The sequence below is a fragment of the Pseudophryne corroboree genome, chromosome 10 (genome assembly GCF_028390025.1).
Source record: "Pseudophryne corroboree isolate aPseCor3 chromosome 10, aPseCor3.hap2, whole genome shotgun sequence".
In the NCBI taxonomy this organism is placed as follows: domain Eukaryota; kingdom Metazoa; phylum Chordata; class Amphibia; order Anura; family Myobatrachidae; genus Pseudophryne; species Pseudophryne corroboree.
Window position 1 is genome coordinate 190,864,859 of NC_086453.1, and position 21,785 is coordinate 190,886,643.

The 21,785-nt window shown below is 46.9% G+C and overlaps 1 protein-coding gene across 9 annotated transcripts in view; it reads left to right on the forward strand.

Moving 5' to 3' along the window:
- LOC134966331 (cyclin-dependent kinase 11B) overlaps positions 1–21,785 on the forward strand; it is a 251,164-nt gene that overhangs the window by 81,232 nt on the left and 148,147 nt on the right. For 6 of the 9 annotated variants that reach the window (XM_063942992.1, XM_063943000.1, XM_063942997.1 and 3 more), the window contains one exon: positions 3,915–4,063. In XM_063942992.1, the coding sequence (XP_063799062.1) occupies positions 3,915–4,063 (149 nt within the window). The remainder of the gene's footprint in view (positions 1–3,914; positions 4,064–21,785) is intronic. The other 3 variants (XM_063942994.1, XM_063942999.1, XM_063942996.1) reach the window with 2 other exon arrangements.

A 21,785-nucleotide genomic window follows, 5' to 3' on the forward strand; every position in this document is an offset into this window, starting at 1 on the left:
GGACGAATCCCGCTTTCTTGCCAAAGGTAGTGTCATCTTTTCACATCAATCAACCAATAGTAGTTCCTGTGTTAACAGAAGATTCTGGAACTTTGGATGTGGTACGCGCACTACGCGTTTATGTATCCCGAACGTCTACATTTCGTAAGACTGATACGTTGTTTGTTCTCTATGATGCTGACAAGATGGGTTTGCCAGCTTCTAAGCAGACCTTATCCAGATGGATTAAACTGACCATACGTCAGGCTTACCTTCATGCTAGGTTACAGCCGCCTACATCAGTAACGGCTCATTCCACACGTTCTGTGGGAACTTCATGGGCAGCTGTTCGTGGGGCTTCTACGACGCAGCTTTGCCGTGTGGCTACATGGTCATCAGTGCACACATTTGTGCGCTTTTACAAGTTTGATACGTTTGCGGCATCAGCATCTAGCTTTGGCCGCCTGGTGTTACAGGTGCCAAACAGCTCTCCCGCCCACGGGGGAAGCATTGGTGCGTCCCAAGAGTACTCCAGTGACCCCTAGTGGATGAAAAAGAAAATAGGATTTTGGTACTTACCAGGTAAATCCTTTTCTTTGAATCCATAGGGGGCACTGGACGCCCACCCAGAGTAGTTTTACCTGGTTTGTGGTAAGTTCAGGGGATCTTATGGTAACACATTCTCACCGACTGGTTCAAAGTTTCAAGTTCTATCTGTTATGGTGTCAACTGTTTAGTTGTCAGTAACGTTATGTGTCAACTTTATTGCTGTCCGTTATATTATATGTAATTCTCCATTAGTCAACCTCTCTATAGCTCCTGTTCGGCTAAGTAAAAAACACTGAGGTACTCAGGGATATGGAGGGGAGGCGTGTACTAAATTTAATATTCAGTGCCCTGTTCTTGCTAAAGCCGTCCATATCCCAAGAGTACTCCAGTGCCCCCTATGGATTCAAAGAAAAGGATTTACCTGGTAAGTACCAAAATCCTATTATCCAGTGGATACCACTGTGGACCCTGAAGGAGAAATGTGAAGTTATGGTAGACTTATCTTCGATAACTCTTTCCCTGAAGTCCACAGTATCCACAAGGATCCTACCCTGACGCACCTGATTTGAGAATCTTTACACTTAGTAACCTCTTCCTTCTTGTATGGAAGTGTGTGTATGTTCTTCTCGCCTGATTAGGGATCCCTATTATGCTCCTGCCTTGAGCTTTGGAAAAAAAACTAACCTGCCTGAGACAGGAATATAGGGGACTGACACGTTGCATCCTTGGAGTCTGAAAGCTTAGATCGTTTGTGCCAATCCGCTGTCGCTTCCTAATATCCCGAGGTATTTCCTGTGGATACTGTGGACTTAGGAGAAAGACCGTTATCGACGGTAAGTCTACCAAAACTTCTAATTTTTCTGTCCACTAGGGAGCACAGTGACACTGGGTATAGCCTGGAGATGTGAGAGTGTGGGCACCAAATAGTAAAAAAAAATTCTCTAGCATCCATAAGGGATAATGGGGAATCTTGTACGATGGGATATAGACGTGGTCTAAAGGAGCCAGTGCACTTTAAATTTCTTCAACTGGGTGTGCTGGCTCCTCCCCTCTATTTCCCCTCCCACAGGCATTTTAGAAAAAAGTGCCCTCAGGAGAGGATGCGCATCTCATTTCTTTTTTATGTTTGTTATTTTCGGTATGCTGTTTGGGCAACAGCATACCTGTACTGTGTGAATTAGGGGGGGGGGCGGTCACCGGCCTTACGAGGTGCAGAGCTGCTTCCCCGCTGCAGGATCACCGTCCTGAGGGTTGTTTTTCAGCAGGGCACTGCGCCTTGGCTGTCGCAGCCTCAGCACGCCGCACACCCCTAACGCAGCCTGAAGGTGACATCGGTTCACCGTGCGGCTGACCACAGGCGCGGCGTGAGGGACCCTCCCGGGATGGGGGGTCCCGCTAAGATTCCCCGTGTAGACTGGCACAAAAACGCTTTGACTAGCACTTGTTGTGATGTTTGTTTTTAAGCTAAATTGAGACTTTGCCAGTATAATCTATCACTGTAGCTCTGGAGCCATTGGAGGGGGCAGAGCTACATCAGAGCAGGACCTGAGGCGTTTTGGCGCCTTCCTCTGCTTACTGCAGCCATTCTCAGAACACAGTGTTTCCTGATTCCTCAGGCACACTGGATATCTGGTACAGGGTGTAGAAAAGGGGGAGAACCGCTAGTGTACACTATCTGGGTCCTCTCTAGGAAAGAATTTGTTAGTGTTTTTACTGAAATATAGCTAGCCGACAGCCTCACTGGGGTTGTACAGCTAGGGTTGTGTTGGTGTCCTCCTCTCTCTCTGTCTTCTCTCAAATACAGTAGGGCAGTCTTGCAATATTACTGTCTGTGTGTATGTTATTGTGCTTACTGTGAAACATGGGTAAACACAAGCTGTGCAGTGTATGCCACACCAGATTCTCTCCATTGTCATCTGAATCTATTTCATGTGAACACTGCAGCCAATCTTCACAAATGGGTGAAGGGGCTGGGAGAGAGGGTCCAGAGACCCACTGGCTAGGGTCTCTAAAAACTATGATGTCAGATATGTCATCCCAGCTCACTGCTAATGTATAGAAAACTCAGCTACTACAACAGGCTGTTGCAGATTTAGCTGCTAGGGCGGATGCAACACAACCAACCTCTCTCATGCAGGTCCACAGAAGCATGGGCTACCTGCTCTTCTCTCTGATACAGATGAGGATATACAGGAGGATGGTGATGACTTGGATCCCGTTAGTGGGGATCCCGATTCTGCTCAGGGTATTGAATCCCTAATTCTGGCTATACAGGACATGTTAAAGCTCCCTCTAGAGGATACTGCATCAAAAGCAGTCGTTTTTCTTTATACAAAACAAGCCTAATGTCACTTTCCCTGATTCTATAGAGTTAGATGACCTATTCAAGCTGGCCTGGAAAAATCCAGACAAAAAATTCCAAGTGTCCAAAAGTTTTTGCACACTTTCCCATTTGCTCCTGAAGGTAGGAAATTTTAGGAGGAACCCCCAGGGATTGATGTGTCAGTCTCTTGCCTGTCCAAAAAGGCAGTGCCACCTGCCTCGGATTCCTTTACCATGAGGGATGCTGGGGATAGAAAAATAGAGGCTACATTCAAATCTATTTACATTGCAGCAGGTGTATCACAAAGGCTGTTTTTTGCGGGTTGCTGGATGACCCATGCCGTTCATTCCTGTGCCACTCAAATTCAGGGGAGCCTCTCGGGGGATATGCCCTTGGTCACTATGGTGAACCTCCTAAAACACATTCAGGACACTACACGTGTCCTCTGTGATTCGCTCAAGGAGATGGGGAACATTAATGCTCTGACTTCTACCATGGCAGTGTTGGCGCGCAGGGCCTTGTGGTTGTGTCAGTGGATTGTGGACGCAGAATCCAAACGTATTGTGGAATCCCTCCCCTTTTCTGGGGAATGGCTCTTTGGGGTTTAATTAGATACCTGGATTTCCAAAGTTACGGCTGGCAAATCCACTTTTTTCTTTTTCATCCACTTTTTTCTTTTTCATCCACTAGGAGTCACTGGAGTACTCTTGGGATATGGACGGGGCGTTAGCAGGGATAGGCACATTTAAATATTTAAATTAGTATCTCTCCACCCCCTCCTTACTCCCAAAGGTACCTCAGTGTTTTTTCTGTGCTCATTCGGGATAGGCACACGTGGAGGATTCTCCACTTTATTTCTATTTTTTACTTTTATTTTTAATTTTAATTTTTCACTCAAAATTCTCTCTAGTTTCTTAGCTTTCATTAGTACAGAAACAAAAGAGGTTCTGGCTCTGCCCACAAAAATGCATAATGACCACTTTGTAACTGCTGTATCTTGGGACAAATTTGAAGTGAGCGCCTGTGTAGACATGTCCATCTTTTACAATGATTGATATGTCACCTCAGCAGGTTCAGGGTCCGGGTCAGAGGAAGAAGAGGAAACTAGCTCAGAGGAGTCTGAAGAACCCGAGGAAGAGGAAGAAGAGGAGGAGGATGAGGAGGAAGAAGAGACTGGAAGTAATTCTGAGGCAGCCTCAGACCAGACAGCAGGTAATAAACTGTTATGAAGATATTTTTCATCTGAAAAGTTTTTAAGTTATGCTTTCCCATCCTTTTCTATAATGTACAGATGTGTCCTCATACATTTTGCCTCTAGACCTCACGTAGCGGGTGAGTTCACTGGTCCTGTGCAATTCCATTGGCATTGGGCGTCTTATTTTTGCAGAAGATGTGTCTTATTTGTATCACTAAGCGAATAGGATGTACAAGCAGACTCTTCTGTTTAAAATTATATGGCTCCGGTTTCATCTCTGAGCAGCTGTTTCTGCATACGAAATGCTACATTACAGTGTTTTCTAGGAAACATTGTAACGTACCATTTCGTATGCAGATACAGGCGTGGTCGCACACAGAATTTCGTCATGCCGCATATCATTTTAATCAGCATAAGCTGCTTGTACATCCTTTTCATATCGTTTTGTGAATATGGTTCATTTTAATGTAAACAGTTGCACGAAAAATATACTCTGAGCTGCCCAGTCATGCCACAGCATGGCGTGACTAAAAGGGTTGTTTAACATGCATGGAGGCTAGATGTACATGGACAAATCTGTAACTTTCCAATGAGTAGAGATCCTTGCCAAAGGAATTGCTTTTTATGTTTTACTGTCCAGGGTATAGAATAATTGTCACTTTGACTTTGTTTTCTATACAGTATATTATTAGTGAACTCCCAATAGTAAGCTACATGTCTATAAATGTGAAACAATGACTTCACTTTACCAGTTCCTATACTTATCTCACACACACAACACTATGCTTATTAACCACTTGCCTGGCATAGTCACATGTGATGCAACCGGACCCAGGAGTACGTTACCTGGCCAGGTCACATCACATGCTACGCGCTGCCCCATCGTGACCCGTTTGCACATTATCCACAGTGCGCAAACAGATTCTATCTATATCTTAATTGATTTAACACCTGCCATTTTTATGCTTTCTAATAATTTTACCTACAGTGCATCCGGAATGTATTCACGGCGCTTCACTTTTTCCACATTTTGTTATGTTACAGCCTTATTCCAAAATAGAATAAATCCATAATGACAACATGAAAAGTTTTTTTGAGATTTTTGCAAATTTATTAAAAAGAAAAAAAAGAAATCACTTGTACATAAGTATTCACAGCCTTTGCTCAATACTTTGTTGATGCACCTTTGGCAGCAATTACAGCCTCAAGTCTTTGGAATTCAAGAGCGCTCTGGGGCAGGTTTTCATCCGGGATGTCTCTACATTGCTGCATTCATCTTTCCCTCTATCCTGACTAGTCTCCCAGTTCCTGCCGCTGAATAACATCCCCACAGCATGATGCTGCCACCACCAATCTTCTCTGTAGGGATGGTATTGGCCTGGTGATGAGCGGTGCCTGGTTTCCTCCAAACATGATGCTTGGCATTCATGCCAAAGAGTTCAATCTTTCTCTCATGAGACCAGAGAATTTTTGTTTCTCATAGTGTGAGAGTCCGGGCTGCCATATGCTTTTTACTAAGGAATGGCTAACATCTGGCCACTCTGCCATACAGTCCTGATTGGTGGATTGCTGCAGAGATGGTTGTCATTCTGGAAGGTTCTCTCTCCACAGAGGAATGCTGCAGCCCTGACCATCAGATTCTTGGTCACCTTCCTGAGTAGGGCCCTTCTCCCCCGACCGCTCCGTTTAGACGGACGGCCAACTCTAGGAAGAGTCCTGATGGTTCTGAACATCTCCATTTACGGATGATGGAGGCCACTGTGCTCATTGGGACATTCAAAGCAGCAGATATATTTCTGTACTCCTCCCCAGATTTGTGCCTCGAGACAATCCTGTCTCGGAGGTCTACAGACAATTCCCTTGACTTCATGCTTGGTTTGTGCTCATGTGCATGTCTGAGATGTGCTCAGACATGCACATCTCAAGGATGATCAGTGGAAACAGGATGCACCTGAGCTCAATTTTGAGCTTCATGACAAAGGCTGTGAGTATTTATATACATGTGATTTATTTTTAATAAATTTGCAAAAAACACACACACTTTCTCTGCAGGAGCCACAGGTTATCCACAGGATAACATTGGGATATGATGAAGCGACAGCGTATTTGCACCAGTCAAAGCTTTTCTGCCCCCCAGCATGCAACGGGCCCGTCCATATATCCCCGCCTCCTGGCTCAGACAAATCAGTATTTTGTTTGGTGTGGCAGGAGCCGGACCATGGTCAATGGACTGTTGGGTTGTAGTAGCCATAAGCTTTCTTATTTTATTTTTATAGTCTTACTATCTTTCTCTTAAGTCCTAGAGGATACTGGGGTTCCATTTAGTACCATGGGGTATAGACGGGTACACTAGGAGCCATGGGCACTTTAAGAATTTGATAGTGTGGGCTGGCTTCTCCCTTTATGCCCCTCCCACCAGACTCAGTTTAGAAAATGTGCCCGGAGGAGCTGGTCACGCTTATGGAAGCTCCTGAAGAGTGTTATGCATTTATTTTTATGTTTGTTATTTTCAGGCAGGGCTGGATGGCACCAGCCTGCCTGCTTCGTGAGACTTAAGGGGGGGAACGGCCCAACCTCTTGACGGGTTAATGGTCCCGTTCCCTGCTGACAGGACACTGAGCTCCTGAGGGAACTATTCGCAAGCTCCACCACGGCGAACGTGCCTTCCCGCAGCACGCCGTCACCTCTAACAGAGCCAGAAGAATGAAGAGTGGATAGTACTAAGCCGGCATCTCGGTTAGCGGGGTGCTGGCCATTATGGCACCAGATTACCTCAGCTAGTATAAAAAAGCGGGAAGACCGCGCGCCATTGAGGGTGCGGGGCTTTCACTATGAGCGGATCCAGCAGCTCACCATCGCCATTTTCCGTCTGCAGTGGACACAGACACTGACTGACAGGAACGCGCAGCTCCTCCAGAGTGACTCCAGTTTACCTCAGTGGTACCAGCTTGGCATTAGCGATAAGAGCGTGGTGGGGGCTAGCTCCAAATACCTGTCTCCCTGAAGGGCTCTTTGTGGGTTAATTGTGCTTAATCTTTTCCTGTGTGTGTGTTTGTGTGTGTGTTTGTGTGTGTGTGTGTGTGTTGTCACATTTACATTATGTCAGGCATAGAGTGTGTTTCTTGTAAAACGGAGTGTTCCTGTTCACCAGGGGGCTCACTACTGGGTATTCAGGGCAGTGCACCTTCCCAGAATAGCGGGGCTTAACCGGAGTGGGTTAATTCCATTAAAGGAATGATCTCCAATATTTCTACTAAATTATCCCGCAATGAGAAAGAGACGCAATACTTAAGACAGACTGTGGTTGAGTTTATGAATAGAGACTCAGTCCCCAAACCAGCGTCTTAATCCCCTCCCATTTTTCTACAAAAACGATCTCTGGCCCATATCCTGCAGGTTGACCCTGACGGATCAGACATGAAGGAGGGTGAGGTGGATTTGGAGGGGGGGGGGGGGGGGGATTGCTACTGTCACAGGGAATAGAGGCTATTACTGAGGCTATCAGAGATGTTCTGCAAATTCCTGATAAGATGTCAGAGGAGTTTGAGGAATCTTATTTTAGTGCAAAATATGTTTATTGGAAAAAACAGTAGCAATGACAAACGGTTAACATATAGACAATTGCAATAAAGAGTAGTATCATAATACAACTGCGGGCCTGTCTAGGTCCTATAGCTAATAACAGGAGAGCATGTTAACAACGTTTTATAACAGCTCAAACACGTAAAAAAGAATAATTTGATAGTCAATCATGTCTTGTTAACCCTATTAGCACAAATCAGGAAACAGGATAAAGAAGAAGAGGAAAGAAAAGATACGGAAAGAAGTAGAGGAGGAAAAGAAAGGGGAAAGGATAAGAACAAGAATCAGAATCACCTGGTCCGAAGCGAGAGTCTCTTGCCTACTACACAACGGGGAGCAGTAAGTTGAGGTGGGGAAATGTCTAAGAGGACGTGGAAGTACTGGAGGCGAGGATGGACCTAAAGGTTGGGGAATCTTTAAAAAGTAGCTATCTAACCCAAGTGTCCCTGAAGGATGAATAATCCCCATCAGCAGATGTCATTATATCATCCAAATCCATATAAAGATCTACTCTATTCAACCAATCCCTAACGGTTGGAGGGGAGGAGGATCGCCAGCGGACAGGAATCACTGCTTTGGCGGCGTTGTTGAGATGGCATAATAAGGAATGTTTATAGCTCGAGATGGGTTTGGACGAGTAATGAAACAACCAAAACAGGGGATCCGTTGGTACCTCTTCTCCCGTAATTTCAGCAGAAAGTGAAAGTATCTCCTTCCAGTAGGGTTGGAGTAAGGGGCACGACCACCATATATGGAGCGGGTTCCCTGGGCCAGAAGAGCAGCGCCAACCGGTATTGGGGATTCTAAGACCCATCTTAGAAAGAATATCAGGACATCTATACCACCGAGAGATCAATTTGTACTGAGTCTCTACTACTAGTGTACTAGGGGAGCACGCATGAGCCAGTTTAAATATTTTCTCCCAAACGTCTTCGCCAAGCTCCCGGCCGAGATTTCTATCCCACGTCTCAGTGAAGGGTGGGAGAGTTGAGCTGGAGTCTGCCAATAGAAGGTTGTATATCAAGGAGATAGAATGGGGCGGAGGTGACGGGCTATCGCAGAGGCGTTCAAACGGCGTGAGGGTTGGGGGGAATCTTATTTTAATGTAAAAAATGAAGTCCTCAGTCACTTTTCTTGTATCAAAGGAATTGAATACCCTGTTTGAAGAACCGTGGGTTAATCCTGATAAGAAATTTCAAATCCCTAAAAGGTTGCTCTCATCTTTTCTTTTTCCTCTGGAGGATAGGAAAAAATGGTAAAATCCACCAATAGTGGATGCATCAGTCTCTAGGCTGTCATGAAAAATTGTACTGCCTGTCCCTGGTGCAGCCTCCCTAAAAGACACGGCTGATCGTAAAATTGAGACTACACTCAAATCATTGTACACAGCTGCTGGGGTGGCCCAGAGACCCACTATTGCATGTGCGAGGATCACAAAGGCCATTGCTAAATGATCAGGTAACCTAATTGAGGGGTTAGATTTCTTGTCTAGGGGAAATGTTTTACTCCTGCAGCATATACAGGACTCGTCGAACTTTATTGTGGCAGCCATAAAAGAGATAGGCTTGCTTAATGCACGCACCAACGCTATGGCAGTGTCAGTACGCACAGGCTTGTGGCTACGCCGGTGGACTGCGGATGCGGACTCCAGGAAAGGCGTGGAAGGCCTACCATTTACAGGAGGCGCCTTATTTGGAGGTGAACTATATAAATGGCTCTCCTAAGCTACTGTGGGTAAGTCTACGTATCTTCCTTCCGCAGCTCCCCTGGCCAGGAAAGCTTATTCAGCTTCAAATTTTCAGTCCATTCTGACAGCCAAGTTTAAGGTTAAATCCAGAGGTGCATCTACGGCCCCCAGAGGCGCACCACGCAAACCAGCAGCTGCAGGTGCTCAGGAACAGAGCTCGGTCTCTGCTTCCTAAAAGGCTTCAGCATGACGGTGGACTGCGATGCTTGGAAGGCTGTCAGGTGGGAGGCCGACTAAAATTCTTCAGTCACATCTGGTCAAGTTCAGGGCTACAGATTCTTCAAATCAGGTTTACCAGTTTCACAAGAGGCAAGTCTAACTTTACAGCATGCCATCCAAAAACTGGTACAGACTCAAGTCAATTTTCCAGTTCCACCTCATCTGCAAAACATGGGGTACTATTCCAACTTCTTTCTTGTACCGAAACCAGACTGTTCGGTACTGCCGATTCTGAACCTCAAGTCCTTGAACCCATTCTTAAGAGTGTTCAAGTTCAAGATGGAGTCTCTGAAAGCAGTGATCTCAGGTATGGAGGAAGGGGTAATTCCTAGTGTCTCTGGATATTAAGGATGCATACCTTCACATTCCGATCTGGCCGCCTCATCAGGCTTATCTACAGATTGCACTGCAGGACTGTCACTACCAGTTCCATGCCCTGCCATTTGGTCTCTCCACGGCACCGAGGGTGTTTACCAAAGTGATGGCAGAGATGATGTTTCTACTCCGCAAACAGGGAGTTAATATAATTCCGTACCTGGACGATCTTCTGATAAAGACCCGATAAAGGTTGCTGGACACCTAGAGCCAACACGGAGGCTTCCATTGCTGGCATTGATACTGGATACAGAGTCGCCAAATGTGTTCCTTCCGTTGGAAAAGGCATTGGTAATCCAGTCGATGGTTCGGGATGTCCTGAAGCCAACCCTGATATCTGCATCTATGCATACTCCTTCTGGGGGAAATGGTGGCCTCTTACGAGGTGCTTTGGTACGGAATGTTTCACACAAGACGCTTCCAGCTCGATCTGTTGGAGAAATGGTCCGGATCGCATCTTCACATGCACCAGAGGATCCGTCTGTCGCCAAAAGCCAGGATCTCCCTTCTGTGGTGAATCCAGATTTCTCACCTCGTCAAGGGTCGGAGGTTCATAATTCAGAACTGGATTCTGCTAACCACAGACGCAAGCTTCAGAGGTCAAGCTTCAGAGGTTGTGAAACAGTCACCCAGGGGGTGCAGTTTCAAAGAAGATGGTCAAGTCAGGAAATCATCCTTCCAATCAACATTCTGGAACTCAGGGCCATATACAACGCCCTTCTGCAGGCCTCATATCTTCAAGATCTGTCCATTCAGGTCTAGTTGGACAATGTGACGGCAATGACGTACATCAACCTACAGGGCGCAACGAAAAGCGGAGCAGCAATTTTCAGAGGTGTCAAGAATTCTCCTGTGGGCAGAAAAAAACGCTGTTGCGTTGTCAGCGGTCTTCATTCCGGGAGTAGACAACTGGGAAGACTTCCTCAGCAGACACGATCTGCACCCGGGACAGTGGGGCCTTCACCCGGAAGTGTTCAGGTGCTTGACACTTTGATGGGAATATCCACAGATCGACATGATGGCCTCTCATCTCAACAAAAAGCTCAAGCAGTATTGTTCCAGGTGGAGAGACCCACAAGCGGTGGCAGTAGATGCTCTAATGCTCATGGGTCTATGAGATGGTGTACGTGTTTCCTCCACTTCCTCTGATTCCAAGAATTCTAAAAAGAATAAAAAGGTTCAAGCAATACTCATTGCTCCAGACTGTCCAAAAAGATCCTGGTACGCAGACCTTCTGGAGATACTCCTCGAAGATCTGTGGTTTCTACCTCTTCGCGAGGATCTTCTGCAACAGGGCCCGTTCGTCTATCAGGACTTACCGCGGCTACGTTTGACGGCATGGAAGTTGAACGGCTGATTCTAGCCATAAGAGGGATCCCTAACAAGGTCATCCAGACTATGATCCAAGCCAGGAAGGCGGTAACGTCTAAAATTTACCACTGCATTTGGAAGAAATAACGTCTCTTCGTGTGAGAGCAGAAATTATCCAGTGGTGGAATTTCATCTGGGACGTTTCCTGCTTTTTCTGCAGGCAGGTGGGAATGTGGGCCCACGTCTGGGCTCCATAAAAGTCCAGATTTCGGCCTTGTCCATTTTCTTTCTAAATCAATTGGCTTCTCTCCGTGAGGTCCAGAAGTTCTTGAAAGGTGTTCTGCACATCCAACCTCCCTTTGTGCCTCCCACGGCGCCTTAGGATCTCAATTTGGTGCTGCAGTTCCTCCAATCGGACTGGTTTGAACCATTACAGGAGGTGAAAGTAAAATATCTTACGTGGACGACCGTCACACTGTTGGCTTTGGCTTTAGCAAGACGTTTGCCTCACAAAATCCACTATTTAATTTTCCATGAGGACAGAGCTGAACACAGAACTCGTCAGCAATTTCTTCCTAAAGTGGTGTCTGCGTTTCACATCAACCAACCTATTGTTGATCCGGTTGTCACCGACACCTCTGCTACTTCAGAGTCTTTGGATGTTGTGAGGGCTTTGAAGGTGTATGTGAAGCGAACAGCTCATCACAGAAAATTGGATTCACTGTTTGTTCTTTATGATCGCAATAAATTTGGTTGTCCTGCTTCAAAGCAGTCCACTGCATGCTGGATCAGGCTCACTATCCAGCATGCTTATTCCACGGCAGGTTTGCCGGTTCCAAAATTTTTTCAGTACTTCCTGGATGGCATCCCGGGGTGTCTCTGCTTTACAGCTCTGCCGAGCAGCTGCTTGGTCTGGTTCAAACACGTTTGCTAAGTTCTACAAGTTCGATACTTTGGCCTCTGCGGACCTTCACTTTGGTCAATCAGTTCTGCAGGAACCTCGGCACTCTCCCACCCGGTTTGGGAGCTTTGCTACATCCCCATGGTACTAAATAGCACCCCAGTATCCTCTAGGACGTAAGCGAAAATAGGATTTCTCTGACGTCCTAGTGGATGCTGGGAACTCCGTAAGGACCATGGGGAATAGACGGGCTCCGCAGGAGACTGGGCACTCTAAAAGAAAGATTAGGTACTATCTGGTGTGCACTGGTTCCTCCCTCTATGCCCCTCCTCCAGACCTCAGTTAGAATCTGTGCCCGGCCAGAGCTGGATGCACCTAGTGGGCTCTCCTGAGCTTGCTAGAAAGAAAGTATTTGTTAGGTTTTTATTTTCAGTGAGATCTGCTGGCAGTGGCAACAGACTCACTGCTACGTGGGACTGAGGGGAGAGAAGCAAACCTACCTGCGTGCAGCTAGCTTGTGCTTCTTAGGCTACTGGACACCATTAGCTCCAGAGGGTTCGAACACAGGGCCTGACCTCGATCGTCCGTTCCCGGAGCCGCGCCGCCGTCCCCCTTGCAGAGCCAGAAGACAGAAGAGAAGGAGATGAAATCGGCGGCAGAAGACTCCGGTCTTCATTAAGGTAGCGCACAGCACTGCAGCTGTGCGCCATTGCTCCCACTGCACACCACACACTCCGGTCACTGTAGGGTGCAGGGCGCTGGGGTGGGGGGGGCGGGCACCCTGGGCAGCAATAAGAATACCTTTTGGCAATATATACACATAATACAGTCTGTGACTGTATATGTGTAAAACCCCCGCCAATTTTAGTCAGAAACAGGACAGACGCCCGCCGCTGAGGGGGCCGGGCCTTCTTCCTCAGCACACCAGTGCCATTTTCTCTTCACAGCTCCGCTGGAAGGAAGCTCCCCAGGCTCTCCCCGGCAGTATCCTGGTACACAAAGGGTGAAAAGAGAGGGGGGAACACATAAATTTAGGCGCAAAATTTGTATATACAGCAGCTACTGGGTAAACACTGAGTTGTAGTGTAATCCCTGGGTTATATAGCGCTGGGGTGTGTGCTGGCATACTCTCTCTCTGTCTCTCCAAAGGGCCTTGTGGGGGAACTGTCCTCAAATAGAGCACCCCTGTGTGTGTGGTGTGTCGGTGCGCGTGTGTCGACATATCTGAGGTAAAAGGCTCCTCTAAGGAGGTGATAGAGCGGATATGCGTGTGAGAGGGTGTCTCCGTCGACAACGCCGACACCTGTTTGGATATGTGTAAGTGCTAAGGTGAATTTATTACACAAAATGTTAGGGAAAAGACTGGAAATCTACCCAGGTCTGTCCCTATGTCACAGAGACTTTCAGAGTCTCTCAATGCTCACTATCCATAATAACAAACACTGGTATCGACATGGAGTTTAACTCCACTGTCGACTACGATAATGCAAAGTTACAGCCAAGATGGCTAGAAGGTATTCAATATATGATTATTGAAATAAAAGATGATTTGCATTAGTGATGAGCGAGGTTCGGTTTTACTCGGTTTTACTCGGTTCTCAAAACGGCATCTTATTGGCTATCCAAAACACGTGACATCCGTGAGCCAATAAGATGCCGTTTTGAGAACCGAGTAAAACCGAGTAAAACCGAATCCGCTCATCACTAATTTGCATATCACTGATGACTCATCTGTCTCTGACACGAGAGTACACATGTTTAAGGGGAAGAATGCTGAGGTAAATTTCCCTTCTCTCATGAGGAAAAAGAGCGGGAATCTCCAGACAAGAGACGGCAGCTTCCCACAAGAGAATTCTCAGGCTATATCCTTTCCCCACTAGGGCCAGGATATGTTGAGAATCTTCCCCTGGGGTGTCCTGTTTACACAGACGGTAGCACTTGCTATTCTCAGGGATCCTGCAGATAGCGTGCACATTCTAGTATACTACCCAGACCGGCGATTGTGTCGGCATGGGTTTATAGCGCTGTGGCAGCGTGGACAGGTACCTTATCAGCAGAGATGAGACCCTAGTATGCATATAGATATATATATATGTGTATATATATAGATATATATATATATTAAAGATGCTGTCTTAAGTGATAGATATATAGTTATAAAGCATGCCCAAAGAGACATGAGTATACTGGGTCCTAGAGTCAAAGCTATGTCGATCTCTGCTTGACGTGTCCTGTAGAATATGCTTTGGACAGATGATGCCGGCTTAAGAGGCATATGGAAGGCTGAGGATTGTGCGGAGAAGGGTTCTCGGGCCTGGTCTCCACAGCTTTAGCTGGTAATTCTGTTAGTTTGCCTTATATTCCGGCACAGCCTAAGAAAGCAAGACATTATTAAATGCAGCCTTTCGTATAAAGAAACAAAAAAGTCTGAGGTTCGTCCTTTATTGTCAGAGCCGGGCAGCTAGTTCCCAGGAACAGAAGTCCTCCCCGGCCCCTACAAAAATCCACCACTGTCGCTGGGGCTCCACAGGCGGAGCTAGGCCCGGTGGGGACACGCCTTCGTAAGTTCAGCCACAAGTGGGTTCGATCCCTGGGCAATAGATATTGTGTCTCAGGGATACAAGCTGGACTGTGAGAAGATGCCCCCCTCACCGACGGCACTGCGGGCTTCCCCCCAAGAGAGGGAGCCAGTGTTAACTGCAATTCACAAATTGTATCTTTAACAGGTGGTGGTCAAGGGTCCCCTCCTTCAACAAGAGGGTGTTATTATTAGACCATGTTGTAATCCCGAAACCAGACGGTTCGGTCAGACCCATATTGAATTAAAAATCCTTTAACATATACCTGAGAAGGTTCAAGTTCAAGATGGAATCGCTAAGAGCGGTCATTGCAAGCCTAAAAAGGGGGAGACTTTATTGTGAATCTGGACATAAGGGATGCATACCTTCAGGTCCCCATTTATCCACCTCATTAGGCGTACCTCAGAATTGCGGTACGGGATTGTCATTACCAGTTTCAGATGTTGCCGTTTGGTCTCTCCACGGCCCCGAGAATATTCACCATGGTAATGACTGATATGATTGTGCTCCTGCGGAAGCAAGGTGTCACTATTATCACGTACTTGGACGATCTCCTCATAAAAGCGAGATCAAGAGAGCAGTTGCTGAACAGCGTATCACTTTCTCTGGAAGTGTAACGGCAACACGGCTGGATTCTATATATTCCAAAGTCGCAGTTGGTTCCTACAGCTCATCTGCCTCTCCTAGGCATGATCCTAGACACAGACCAGAAAAGGGTTTATCTCCCGATAGAGAGAGCTCAGGAGCTCATGACACTGGTCAGGAATCTATTAAAACCAAAACAGGTGTCAGTACATCACTGCACTCGAGTCCTGGGAAGGATGGTGACATCATACGAGGCCATCCCCTTAGGCAGGTTCCATGCGAGGACCTTCCAATGGGACTTACTGGACAAGTGGTCCGGATCATCTCTTCAGATGCATCGGTTAATCACCCTATCCCCCAGGGCCAGGGTGTCTCTCCTGTGGTGGCTGCAGAGTGCTCACCTTTTTGAGGGCCGCAGATTCGGCATTCAGGACTGGATCCTGGTGACCACGGATGCAAGCCTCCGAGGGTGGGGGGCAGTTTACACAGGGAAGAAATTTCCAAGGTCTGTGGTCAAGTCAACTGACTTGCCTTCACATCAATATCCTGGAACTAAGGGCCATATACAACGCCCCAAGTCAAGCGGAGATCCTGCTTCGCGACCAACCGGTTCTGATCCAGTCAGACCGCAGGGGTTCATGTAAACCACCAAGGCGGAACAAGGAGCAGGGTGGCGAGGGTAGAAGCCACCAGAATTCTTCCCTGGGCGGAGAATCAAGTAAGCGCACTGTCAGCAGTGTTCATTCCGGGAGTGGACATCTGGGAAGCAGACTTCCTCAGCAGGCACGACCTCCACCCGGAAAAGTGGGGACTTCATCAGGAAGTCTTCACGCAGTTTGCAAATTGATGGGAACTGCCTAAGGTGGACTAGATGGCGTCCCACCTCAATAAAAAGCTAAAAAAAGGTTTTATGCCGGGTCAAGGGACCCTCAGGTGATAGCTGTGGTCGCACTAGTAACACCGTGGGTGTTCCAGTCGGTCTCTGTATTCCCTCCTCTTCGTCTCATACCCAAGGGCTGAGAATTGTAATAAAAGGAGGAGTGAAAATATTCTTTGCTCCGTATTGGCCAAGAAGGACTCGGTACCCGGAGCTGCAGGAAATGCTCTCAGAGGACTCAGGGCTTCTGCCTCTCAGACAAGGACATGTTGCAACAGGGGCCCTGTCTGTTCCAAAAATTACCGCGGCTGCATTTGACGGCATGGCGGTTAAACGCCGGATCCTAGCGGAAAAGGGCGTTCCGGATGCAGTTATTCCTACGCTGATAAAGGCTAGGAAAGACGTGACAGCAAGACTTTTTCACTGTATATGGCGAAAATAGGTTGCTTGGTGTGAGGCCGGGAAGGCCCTACAGAGGAATTCCAGCGGGGCCGATTCCTGCACTTCCTACAGTCAGGAGTGGCTATGGGCCTAAAATTAGGATCCATAAAGGTCAAGATTTCGGCCCTATACATTTTCTCTAATAAATGAACTGGCTTCACTGCCTGAAGTTCAGACTTTGTTCCGGGGCTGCTGCATATTCAGCCTCCTTTTGTGCCATCGGTGGCACCTTGGGAACTTAACGTTGTGCTGGATTTCCTGAAATCCCACTGGTTTGAGCCACTTAAGACCATGGAGCTAAAATATCTCACGTGGAAAGTGGTCATGCTATTGGCCTTAGCTTCGTCTAGGCGTGTGTCAGTATTGGCGGTTTTGTCATGTTAAAACCCTTATCTGATCTTCCATATGGACAGGGCAGAATTGAGGACTCGTCCCCAATTTCTTCCTAGGGTGGTATCATCGTTTCATTTGAACCAGCCTTTTGTGGTGCCTGCGGCTACTAGGTACTTGGAGGATTCCAAGTTGCTGGATGTAGTCCGGGCTTTGAAAATTTATGTTTCCAGAACGGCGGGAGTCAGAAAGTCTGACTCGCTGTTTATTCTGTATGCAGCCAACGAGGTTGGCACTCCTGCTTCGAAGCAGACTATTGTTCGCTGGATCTATAGCATGATTCGGCTGGTTCACTCTGCGGCTGGATTGCCGCATCCAAATTGGTGAAAGCCCATTCCACAAGGAAGGTGGGCTCTTCTTGGGCGGCTGCCCGAGGGGTCTCGGCTTTACAGCTTTGCCGAGCTGCTACTTGGTCGGGGTCAAACTAGTTTGATAAGTTCTACAAGTTCGATACCCTGGCTGAGGAGGACCTTGAGTTTGCTCATGCGGTGCTGCAGAGTCATCCGCACTCTCCCGCCCGTTTGGGAGCTTTGGTAATCCCCATGGTCCTTACGGAGTTCCCAGCATCCACTAGGACGTCAGAGAAAACAAGAATTTACTCACCGGTAATTCTATTTCTCGTAGTCCGTAGTGGATGCTGTGCGCCCGTCCCAAGTGCGGACTCTCTGCAATACATGTATATAGTTATTGCTTAACTAAAGGGTTATTGTTATGAGCCATCTATTACTGAGGCTCAGTTGTTGTTCATACTGTTAACTAGGTATGGTTATCACAAGTTGTACGGTGTGGCTGGTATGAGTCTTACCCTGGATTCCAAATCCTTTCCTTGTTGTGTCAGCTCTTCCGGGCACAGTTTCCTTAACGGAGGTCTGGAGGAGGGGCATAGAGGGAGGAGCCAGTGCACACCAGATAGTACCTAATCTTTCTTTTAGAGTGCCCAGTCTCCTGCGGAGCCCGTCTATTCCCCATGGTCCTTACGGAGTTCCCAGCATCCACTACGGACTACGAGAAATAGAATTACCGGTGAGTAAATTCTTATTTTTAATTACCTACCGGTAAATCCTTTTCTCGTAGTTCGTAGAGTATACTGGGCACCCGCCCAGTGCATCGTACTTTCTGCACTGTTACTTGGTTAAGTTTTGTTCGTGTTCAGCTGTTGCCCTTTAAAGTTGGGTTAGCATGGCTTTCCTCTGATTTGTGTGTGCTGGTTCGGAATCTCACCACTATTCTTTATATCCTTCTCTTAAAGTATGTCCATCTCCATAGAGGGAGGAGCCAGCCCACACTATCAAATTCTTAAAGTGCCCATGGCTCCTAGTGGACCCGTCTATACCCCATGGTACTAAATGGAAACCCAGTATCCTCTACGTACTATGAGGAAAGGATTTATCGGTATGTAATAAAAATCCTATTTTTTGAGTGATCTTTCTAAAATGCTTCTTATACGTACCTTAGAAAGAGTCGGTCCAACAACTCTCCGCCCGGCCGTGACGACTCTTCCCCACGAGTACAGTGCTGTTTCGGCGGGCGTCTGTTTCGGATATACTAGCATGTCCACCAGACGTTACCAGGCTGTGGGTGGAGCACGGGGAGAAGGTAAGGCTTCGGTTCCGCTTAGAAGGGGAATACGGACACAGCCGCACTGCTTTGGGATGAGACTACCAAACAGTCGCTGATGCGGCTGCCACTTCGGGTGCACCAGCACTAGCCCTTGGGGCTCATAGGCTCCAGGAGTAGTATGAGGCTGCGATCCCTAGGGTTGAAGTCAGCAGTGGGGAGTCAGATGCTCTCCTTGTCGCTCCCCCCGGTTCATGACCAGTTTCCTCTGAGTTTCCCGCCATGAACTGTTTTCCCGCTTTCATCTTAGGCGCTGTGTAGTAGGGGACCCAGTCGCAGCATAGGCGGCTGTGTGACTGGTGTGTCAGTGTTCACTTGGGCGTCTGTGTTCACTATAGGTTCACGGAGCGGCGGCGTACACTAATAGCGTCTGGATCCACTCAGTGTTCGCAGACGTATTGATCAATCCTGGAAGTGGGGTACGTCTTCCTGTATCCTACTCTACTGAGTATGGGTTATACAGCACTAAGTCTCTCTCTACCGTTTGAGTACGAATAGTTGGATAAATGCATAATGCTTATGAGTCTGATAATATTACTATGGTTTCTTTCGCTATGCGTCTGAATATGGTTAAATCTTTTATAAAGTAATGCAGTAATTATTATACTAATGTATAACGTGACTGACTGCTAGTGTGATTGCTGACTTTACTATAATTCTGTCAGTTTTTTTCTGTCTATTCCGATCCTTAATGCTGGTGTATAGCAGGGTAGGGTCGGATTGTATGACACTTTAACGAGTCTTAAAGTGATTACAGTCACAAATTGTGTGGTACACTGTAAGTGTTGATTATCATGTCTAAAAGCGGCAAAGGTGAGGATGATGCACTCACAGCAACACTAACACTCATATCATGTTTGTCTTGCAAAGCTGGGTTAGCCTCTCGGGATCTGGTTCAGGATGGTTTGTGTGCAAATTGTTTTAGCTTTCACCAAAGTCTCTTGAAAAGTACAAGGCATATACAGGTGCAAGTTGATCCCCCTTGGGCTATGGTTTGCACAAACATTTTCCAGTATATCTGAGCGGATAATTCCATCTTCTGTACCAGGAATAGGTTACACGATTAACCCTTTCATGCAGCTTCCCACCTGTGGTTTATCACTTCCAGCAGCAGCCTCTCAAAAGAAACAGGCTGAAAAGCCAGTGGTAAGTAAAGCTGCATCTTCACAATATACAAATGTTTCAGATGAGGATTCATTGGAGGATTAAGGCTCATTAAGCTCTGGTTCTGCATACGAAGTGGAGGAGGTAGGTCTCAGCTCAGTGGACATACCTGAGTTAATTGAGGCAATGAAATCCATTCTATCCTTAAAAGAATCTGCAGTGACTGTGTTAAAATCCAAGGCACCTGTGTTGAAACGTCCCAAAACAGTAAAGACTGAGTTTCCTGGGTCAGATCAGCTGACTGAAATCATGGCAGAGGCTTGGGCTATGACGAGTAAGAGATTTTTAATTCCTAGGAAATGGAATTCCAATTATCCTCTTCCAGCTGGGGATTGTTTAAAGAGGGAGGTGGCCCCCAAAGTAGATACGCATGTTATTCGATTAGTGCGAAAATCTACATTACCTCTGCCTTCATCTTCAGGATGTCACGGATGAGAGAGTGGATGGTTTTATTTGTACCAGGAGAGACAATAAGGTGTACAAAACGGATTTAGGTGCACAATTAAAGGTCAAAACATTTCTCCATGGGTTTTTTTTTCAATTTTTTTCAGGCAACAAACAGGAGTGTCCCTCGAGAGGGGACGATACACGAGGGGAGAGGGAAACAGAGAAGGATAGAGGAAAAGGAAAGGGGTGAGTGGGGAGAGAGAGAAAAAAAAAAGGGTAGGTACAAGAGAAAAGATAAGAACAGAGCCGAACAAAGCCATGAGGAGAAATACACAAATTGTAACGGTATGTAGTGTATAAACCTAGCAATATAAATACAGACATATGGACACGTTACTACTCAAGGACAGGCGAAGGCAACAGGGCATCCGGAGGGAGGGTCCAGGCACAACATGGCTGGTGACAGCAGGGGGCCTGAGCAGAAGAACAGTTTGAACATCAGCGTGATGGAGACATCATAAGCAGCCATGGGCTCCAAACGAGTTCAAATTTGTGGGGACCGTCATGTAGATAATAAGTGATCTTCTCCATATTAGCAACAAACGAAACAAAATTTTTCAGAGCAGGGATAGAAGGAACAGCAGGGGACTTCCAATTCCGAGCAATTAAAGATTTAGTGGCCACTAGTATATGGGAAAACAATTTATTCAAAAGTGGGTCTAGATCTGGAAATGGACGCGCTAACAACAATATCCATGGGTCTAACTCGAGCGGGAGTCTAGAGAGGGATTTCAATATATTGAGTACCCTATTCCAGAAGTGAACTATATGTGGACATGTCCACCAGATATGGAAAAGAGTTCCTCGCTGACAACAACCTTGCCAACAAACCGGGGTAGCAGAAGGTAACATTCTAGACAATTTGTCCGGGGTGTAATACCATCTATAATACAGTTTATAGGACGTCTCCTTGAGTCGGGTTGAGATAGAACTTTTAGCTATGCCCTCCCGTACTTCCTCCCAACAGGAATCATCTGGTGGGGGGCCTAGGTCCCTCTTCCACTCCCGTTCATGGCGAGTCCGCGACACCAAGGAAGCTCCAACCAACAAAGAATATATTTGTGAGATTAAACCACTACAAATAGGTTTTTTGGTGCATAAGTCTTCGAAAGGGGTAAGGCCCCGAAGGACATCAGTATTCAAAGAGGGGGGGGGGGATAAAGAGGAGAACTTACACTTGAGATCGTCTACCGTGATCCTGGAGACATAGATCATACACTACATGGACCCCAGCGTTATACCAGGGTATGAATCATAGAGCTGAAAACCCAGCGGGAAAAGCAGGGTTGTCCCAGAGGGGGGTGAGGGGAGAGCAGGAGGAGGACAGCTTATATTTCGTGAGAGATTTATGCCAGACAGAAAGATAGAATTTAAGAGAAGGAAAAGAGTTCGTCAGAGTGAGCTGATATGATTTGCCCAGACCCCACAACGAGGCCAATGATCGGAACCCCAAGGAAAGGGCTGCTAAGTCTACCCAGGCAATAGTGCCTCGGGGTACAAAGGA